This window comes from Lipophrys pholis (genome assembly GCF_963383615.2).
Source record: "Lipophrys pholis genome assembly, chromosome: 22".
Taxonomy (NCBI): domain Eukaryota; kingdom Metazoa; phylum Chordata; class Actinopteri; order Blenniiformes; family Blenniidae; genus Lipophrys; species Lipophrys pholis.
In genome coordinates this window covers 20,897,720-20,906,270 of record NC_137644.1, presented here as the reverse complement: position 1 = coordinate 20,906,270, position 8,551 = coordinate 20,897,720, and the positions used below count along the sequence as shown (strand labels likewise).

General features: G+C 47.6%; 1 protein-coding gene across 1 annotated transcript in view; it reads left to right on the top strand.

The window, feature by feature from the left end:
* The window catches only part of LOC308126908 (uncharacterized protein), a gene marked incomplete at its 5' end in the record, with an annotated part of 6,714 nt that extends 674 nt beyond the window's left edge, over window positions 1–6,040 (top strand). The window contains 2 exons of the mRNA XM_080491600.1: window positions 14–205; window positions 4,840–6,040. Coding sequence (XP_080347726.1) covers window positions 14–205; window positions 4,840–5,295 — 648 coding nt within the window. The 3' untranslated portion in view covers window positions 5,296–6,040. The remainder of the gene's footprint in view (window positions 1–13; window positions 206–4,839) is intronic.
* Window positions 6,041–8,551: the final 2,511 nt, after the last annotated feature.

Here is an 8,551-nt window from a genome sequence, read left to right as displayed (position 1 = left end):
AGACCAACTCCAGGCGTTTCCTTGTCCTGCAGGAACCACGTCAGAAGAAGGGGTTCTGTTTGCTTACGGGTTCTTCAACCAGCCGGTGTCTGCAGTGGAGTCCAGCGTGTACGTGACGGCCATCTTTAAACAGCACGCCCTGCCGGTCCTGCACAAGTACCTGCCCCTGTACCGCCACGCCGACCGCAGGGCCATGTTGGCTCAGGTAGGAGCGTCAAGGTGTGAAAAGAGTCAGTCCTGGTACCGGTACCGGTACCAGTACCAGTACCAGTACCAGTACGACTGTAGGTCAGCAAGGCTGAGAGCAGGTAAGACCTGGTTCTGCCCTCAGATCCGCCTCCATAGATCCAACAAGAGCAGCCACAGAGGGTCGACGGAGGAAAAAACACATAATCCAGATTAACTGACTTTATTCTTTGATTCAGTTTGTTGATCCAGGATCGGATTTCTTCATTAAAGGAACAAGACGAGACGATATTCTCACCTTCGTCCAGGTTAACATCTGAACCGGAGTTGAGAATCCTGGCTGATAATAGTTTCACTCTAACTGGTGTCTGCTGCCGGAGCAGCCGGACACAAAACAAGCTCCACTACATTTCCCACAATGCACTGCTCATCTAGAGTGACAGGCTCCTTATCGTGATCTGGATCAATACCAACTTTAATGAGCTCTTCTTTTGATCAAAATGCTCATAGTTGTAGAGTTTTCTTGTTAACAGACAAACGCAGGTGATTTTATAAGTTGGTAGCGCCAACTTGTGGCCTGGCGCAGTAAGTACATCGTTTTCAAAAGGTCTTCAGAAAGGAAAATGGAAAAAGCAAAGGTTTTCACAGGAAACTTGAGTTCAGTTTGAGCATTAGCTCCTGAGCTCCTTGCTTATTTGTGTTGTTGAATTCAAGTCGTAGACAAAGCTGGTTCTCCAGCGGTGGAACGCAGAGCTGCTGTTTGGCCGGAGATGTTAAGATTCGGCTCACAGCTCCTAGAACCAGCGACGGTTTGATCAAGTTTATCTTGGGAGTCGATGTGAGCTGCTGATAACGGCAGAGCGAAGCTCCGGCGGCTCGGCGAGCAGCAGGGGGCGCCACCTTTTATTTAGTATTCAGTCACAGTAGACTGCAGCGTGGAGGTCCAGCGTCTCTGGATGAAGGACGACGCTCCGGAGGACCAGAGGACCAGAGGACCAGAGGACCAGAGGACCAGAGGACCATCAGCTGGAAAGACTCGACACCGTCTTAAAAATCACTGCTGCTTCCAGGATTTTATCAGCTGGAACCAAACCAACCCTGAAGACGCCTGGCTGACAGCTCTGAGGACACAACAGACTAATTATCCTCCGTCCCTTTAAAAGCCTCTTGTCTGCTTCACTCCAGCTGAGGGACGGAGACATTTCTGAGACATTTCTGAGACATTTCTGAGACATTTTCACTGAAGCTGATCTGACAAATCCTCTATGATTCTCATCCTGCAGTGGAAATCGGAGTCGGTTCCACCGCCTGTGTTCAGAAACACACCGAGAACGTTTCACCTGAACGGGGACACACACACACACACACACACACACACACACACACACACACACACACACGCACGCAGCACACACACACACACACACACACACACACACACACACACACACACACACACACACACACACACACACACACACGCACACACGCACGCAGCACACACACACACGCACGCAGCACACACACACACACACACACACACACACACACACACACACACACACACACACACACACGCACGCAGCACACACACACACACACACACACACACACACACACACACACACACACCACCAGCCAGCAGCACAGTGTTGCCTGCAGGGGGCGCTGTGGCTCTCCCTCTCCTGGCCTCCATCATCTGTATGGGTGAAGCAGGAGGAGGAGTTTGCCTGCTTGAGATGCAGCCTGGCGGCTCCACTCAGAGACGACTGGTCTGAACCTCCAGGGACCGACGGAGCGGCTGAGGAATCCAGATGAAGCCGCCAGACGCAGGACCACACAATGATGGGATGGACTGACATGGCATCAGCATTGATGAGGAGGTGGTGAATGATGAAAACCTCTCCCAGAAAGATGGAGCACAGTCGTAGAAATGTGTCACGTAGTTCAGGCTTGTTGTTTTGTCTGCAATAATCCGAGCAGGAAGGTGGAAGTCATTTAATCATCAAGGTGAAGGACTCAGGACGTTTCTCTGCTAAAGAGGCTGAATATCTAAAAAGTGAAGGGGGTGGAGGTCTGATCCATGGACAGACGGAGACTCCTCGTCCTCCAACACACCAGCTCAGTGGTTTGGTCCTGTCTGTGGCTGGAACCTACTGGTTTCCATGGTAACCGTTGATGCTCTCCGGTTCAGAGAAAGACGTGTAGTGGATGGGCGGCGGCTCGGTTGGTGGATTGGCTCGTCTCAGTCAGGACGTTGCAGGTTGGAGGTTCAATTCCCCTGTCTGCACGTCCGAGTGTCCTTGAGCAAGACGCTGAAGCCCAAACTGCTCCAATTGGACAGACTGAACGTCTCGCATGGCCGCGCCTCCACTGGAGTGTGAGTGTGTGTGAATGGGTGAATGTGATGAAGAGTGTGAAGCACGTCAGGAGCTCAAGCAGTGAACAAGTCAACATAATGAAAACTATTTATTATTTATATCTTCTTCAGTTTATCAAGAAGTTACACGATGGTGTGTGGACATGAAACCTGGTCTACTGGCTGGATATTATTATTATTATTATTATTATTATTATTATTATTATTATTATTATTATTATTACTATTATTACTATTATTATTATTATTATTATTATTATTACTATTATTAATTATTATTATTATTATTATTATTACTATTATTATTATTACTATTATTATTATTACTATTATTATTATTATTACTATTATTATTATTACTATTATTATTATTATTATGCTCTTGTTGTTATTATTATAATTATTGCCTTTGCCAATGAAAGTTGGCTGAAGTTTCTTTTTTGTTTTAATGTATTTATTTATTTATTTATATTCATGGAAGATGTTTCACATAATCAGCTTTTTATACATTTATCAGGTTTTTATGACAAAACCAAGAGATGGAGAAATAGACTAGAATAGAATAGAAAGAAGTACTTTGATATTGCCAGAGGCCTTGCTCAGCACAGAATAAAGACAGGATAGAACATATATAATATTAAATATTGATATGTAGAAGGCTTAATGCTGACTAATAAAAAGCCCAGAAAGGATGAAATGAACTAAAACACAGCAGATTCTATTTACAGGGAGAGGTTTTGATAGATGGCCACAGGACGGAGATTTGAACCATTTCAACCTTTAATAAACAGCTTTGCTTGTTTTTTTCTTCCATTTTGAAGCTTTTTCTCGTCTTTGACAAATTGGTTATTGTGCCTTTTTCAAAATGAGTCTGGTATCAAATGTAAGCCATCCCATAAACAGTGTGGTGTAAATAAAATGATAATAAGATCCTGGGACTTTTATTTTGACAGTCAACTTGGTGGTCTGTCCACTAGAATGTCTGTGTTCTGCCATTATGTTAATGTTTGCATATAAAGTGCTGCTGTTTGCAGCGATGAGCACATAAGGTACACGGGGGCTGTTTGGTTCGGTGGTCCGACACTGTGAAACAAAGAAAGTAGATCCACTGCAGGAGATTCAGGGGCGGATCGGGAGCCTCTATTTTTACCTGCTGACCTGCAGCTGTTGCATAACCTGGCTCTACCTGTGAGTGTTCAGGTTCAGTGTGAAGCTCGGAGGGAGGAGGAGGCTCGTGTGCGTCGTCTCATCGTGAGCGGTGGAGAGTTTGTTGGTTTGTTTTCTGGTGTCAGATGTGTGCAGATGTGTGCAGATGTGTGCAGATGTGTGGGCGATGCTGAAACAGAGCAACTGGTTTCCAGGTAACAGGCAGAGGAAGACAGGCTGGCTTCAGCCAGAGCTCCTCCTCCTCTATGTCAGGAGGGAACAGTGTGTGTGTGTGTGTGTGTGTGTGTGTGTGTGTGTGTGTGTGTGTGTGTGTGTGTGTGTGTGTGTGTGTGTGTGTGTGTGTGTGTGTGTGTGTGTGTGTGTGTGTGTGTGTGTGTGTGTGGTTCAGATTCATGGAGATTTTGGAGTTGATGAAATGCAGTAAAGGTGAATCATTAGTTTGATGTGAACTCTGTAGGTAAGGTCATCAGGAGAGTCAGTGTGAAGGTCGGTAAGTGAACTCACGTTGTACAGTTCAGTCAGGACGTCATTCTGACGGTGGATTATTGTTCAGAGAAGATTCAGTGGATTATTGTTCAGAGAAGATTCAGTGGATTATTGTTCAGAGAAGATTCAGTGGATTATTGTTCAGAGAAGATTCAGAACTTTCCCACTTGGTTTTCCTCCATAAGCCTCGTCAGGTGTGGAGCCATACTGGATTGTTGACGATAATAAGAATATGTGTAAATGATCCTGCTAAATGCTTCAGTCCCTGACGGGACCTCGATACCTGCGTTCATGGATTTAGAGTGTAAAACTGCATCGAGCACAAATGTTCAAGGTTTGAAGTGTTGAGAGATTTAGACGGAGCCTTTATCTCTGAGAGGCGTTCAAGGACCGTCGGTGTGTTGATCGTCTGCGCTTCAGGAAACGTCCCGGCCGCTAGGTTTGTTAAAGGAAAGGCTGAAAGTGAAAAAGCTGATTGGAGTCTGGAGAACATAGTGGAAGCTTTCTCTTGATATCCAGCAGACTCAGGTTTGGGTTTGATTCCTCAAACAGAAGAGAAGAGTTCTGATTGTGTCAGAGAAGGAAATGAACTGAAGATCCGTTGGTTTGTCTTCCTGCAGATCGTCACAGACTTCGTCTTCCTGTGTCCGTCCCGGAGGTCGGCGCGCGCCGGCGCGGCGGCGGGCAGCGGGGTGTGGCTGTACGTGTTCGACCACGTGCCTTCGGACCACCGCGTCTGGTCGGGCCTCACGTTCTGCTACCGCCACGCCTGCCACGGCGCCGAGCTGCCCTTCCTCTTCCACTCGGCCTCGGTGGCCAACCTGACCTTCTCGCCGGCGGAGAAGCTGCTGTCCAATCGGATGCTGTGCCACTGGGGCGCCTTCGCCCACGCCGGGGACCCTTCGTCCAGGAGCCAGCAGACCGCCTTCTGCAGGGAGCAGCGGCTGCCGCCGTGGCCGCGCTACTCCGACAGCAGCGGCTGGCTGGTCCTGAACCTGACCCGGCGCTCACACGCACAAGTCGGAACCAGAAACCAAATCTGTGACTTCTGGGACCAACTGGGCATTTATGAGTGAGCGTCAGGAAATCTGTCAAGATTGTTGGATGAAATGAATAAATCCCACGATGAAGACGAGACGCCAGATTATCAGGATTATTTCAAACCGTTAAACAATCATGACTTGTTTCCTACTAAAATTAGCACTGATAAGAATTTTCATCATCTCAAACCTAAAACTTCTTCATTAATCTTCTCATCTTCATAATGGAATAGAATTATCATGATTTCATTCATTCAACGCTGCAACTCCGTCTCCATGGAAACGGTGAAACCACAACTTTTCTGAAACGCGCTGCTGAAGATCTTCTGAACCAGCCAGGCAATAAAATCCAAGGTGGTTTAATCTTTAGAACCAGTAGAACCTTTCCTTCTGAGCCCAAATCTTCTGGACTCATTTAAGTCGGTGGCAAATATTGCAAAGCTACTTAGCTTAGCATGAAAAATAAAAGTCTTGTGTTTGATCAAACGTATGAAGGGGAAGTTGTAGATGAAATGCTCGCCAGGTGCTGCTGTTCTGATCATGTTGAAGTTACCAGGTAGTTCATGCTACGTTTGTCTTTATGCTAAGCTAAGCTAAGCTAAGCTAACAGTGTGCTTGTTGTAGTTTTATTCAGCTGAAGTGAGAAAAGAAGAAGAAGATGATGAATCAGGAGATTTTTCAATGTGGAAAATAAATGAAACTGTCATGATAAGATCCTGTTGTAAAAGAATGAAGCTGAAAAGTTTCAAAGATTAATGAGCTAAATAAAAAGCAGCTGAGAGACGTGTGGACGTGTGGACGTTTGGACGTGTGGACGTGTGGACGTTTGGACGTGTGGACGTGTGGACGTTTGGACGTGTGGTCGTTTGGACGTGTGGACGTGTGGACGTGTGGACGTGTGGTCGTTTGGACGTGTGGACATGTGGACGTGTGGACGTTTGGACGTGTGGACGTTTGGACGTGTGGACGTGTGGACGTGTGGACGTGTGGTCGTGTGGACGTGTGGACGTTTGGACATGTGGACGTGTGGATGTGTGGTCGTGTGGACGTGTGGACGTGTGGACGTTTGGACATGTGGACGTGTGGACGTGTGGTCGTTTGGTCGTGTGGACGTGTGGTCGTGTGGACGTGTGGACGTGTGGTCGTGTGGACGTGTGGACGTTTGGACGTGTGGACGTGTGGACGTTTGGACGTTTGGACGTGTGGACGTGTGGTCGTTTGGACGTGTGGACGTGTGGACGTTTGGACGTTTGGACATGTGGACGTGTGGACGTGTGGTCGTGTGGACGTGTGGACGTGTGGACGTTTGGACGTGTGGACGTTTGGACGTGTGGACGTGTGGTCGTGTGGTCGTGTGGACGTTTGGACGTGTGGTCGTGTGGACGTGTGGACGTGTGCAGAGCTCCGGGCAGACATGACATGTTCAGCTCGCAGATTAAGAACCAAGCAAAAGGCCTCATCACCCTCCAGTGCAGTTCAGCTTTCAATGTGTGACTCTTTGTTTATCTCACATTTCAGCGCCGCAGGCGAATCTGATGGACGACGGAATGTTTGAAGACGTTTTCATCTTTCTGTGGTTCTGCTGACTCAGCAAATAGTTCACAGAATCCAAGAGCCAAGTGTTCACTTCACATGTGGCTGCTTGAGGAATAAAGGTTAGTACTGGTACCAGTACTAGTACCAGTACTAGTACTAGTAGTCTTTTAAAGTAGTGCTGTTGGTGAATCCTTAACGTTTAGTTCCAAACCCTAAACAGAAAGTCTTTGCATTCATGTCCTTTTACAACATTTCAAGTAGAAACAAAACGTCGTTTTGACATTTTAGTTTCAGAGAAGTTTGTCTTCTACTGAGCAACTTTATGAAAGGAATGTGTGTTTATGCAGAAACGCTGAAAACAAATAAAACCACCAAGCTGGATGTTATTACGGTGACTGTCAAAATAAAAGTACCAAATCCAGGAGAATGTGGACCGGGAGTCATGACATCACGAAGGAAACTTTGTTCTGATTGGCTCTACTGAGCATGTGCAGAACTACTGGTAACTAAGTAGTTAACCACTAGTGAAACCTTAAAGTTTAAAGTTTAAACTAAAACCTGAGGAGAGTGGTGTTAAAGCTACAGAGGGTTCATGGAGGAGCGGTTCCATCAGCAGCAGCCTTCCAGAGCAACAGTCCCGCTTCAGCTGACAAACACACCGATCAATGACATGATCAGCTTATTGATCAGGCTGATCGGCCCCCCGCTGATCGGCCCCCTGCTGACCGGCCCCCCGCTGATCGGCCCCCCCGCTGATCGGCCCCCCGCTGATCGGCCCCCCGCTGATCGGCCCCCCCGCTGATCGGCCCCCCGCTGATCGGCCCCCCGCTGATCGGCCCCCCGCTGATCGGCCCCCCGCTGATCGGCCCCCCGCTGATCGGCCCCCCGCTGATCGGCCCCCCGCTGATCGGCCCCCCGCTGAGCCCCGAGCTGCAAAGGAAACGGCTCAGCCACCAGGTTACATCTACTCTCTGGAGCCAAACGTGACACATGGTATTCTAGTTTCTTTCAGCTTGTCACCCCACGGTGAGCAAGGAAACAAACGCAGTAATAAAGTACTGCCAGTACACGGTTCTCAGGTAAACTGGTCCAAATGCAGACAAAACACAACCTGAAGATAGAACCAAGAGCAGGATGATAGAATGACAGAGTTTATGATCAGACTGAGCTGGTGAGAGTGTGATAGGAGGAGGTTCCTGAGCTGAATCCCGCTCTAACGTCCTGACAGGAAGGATTCCGTCTCTCCATTCTGTTCTGCTTTACTCCGCCTGTTACTGCGAGAGACCACTTCCACCTTCACGTTGCACTGATGCATGGCCTCGCTTATCTTTACATCTGTTTTCTCATGAATCCAGCCTCCTTCACCAGAGTCACAGCAAACACTCCTGTGGGTGTGCAGCAATATATTCTATATAAAGGTATATTGGCTTGGTGCCTGCAGAGGCTCAAATCCTGTGTTTATGTTCCGTCTCCCAGCTCCTCCTCAACACCGACTCTATGAACGAAGACTGGAAACATGGCGCTCACCTGACGGCTTCTCTCTGTCCACGCTCCGCCGCTTTAACCTTCATTTGCAGTGTGAAGCAGCTTCCTGTGGTGGTTGAGGAGCTCAGGACGGGTCACCGTGAAACTGCTCTGGAACCAAAAATATGCAAATCTTTTTCAGTAAACGAGGCCTAATACTTGAAGATGTAAAGTTGTAACAAGCATATAGTGTAATAACTGCCAATAAAGTAATAATCTGGTTATTCTAAAT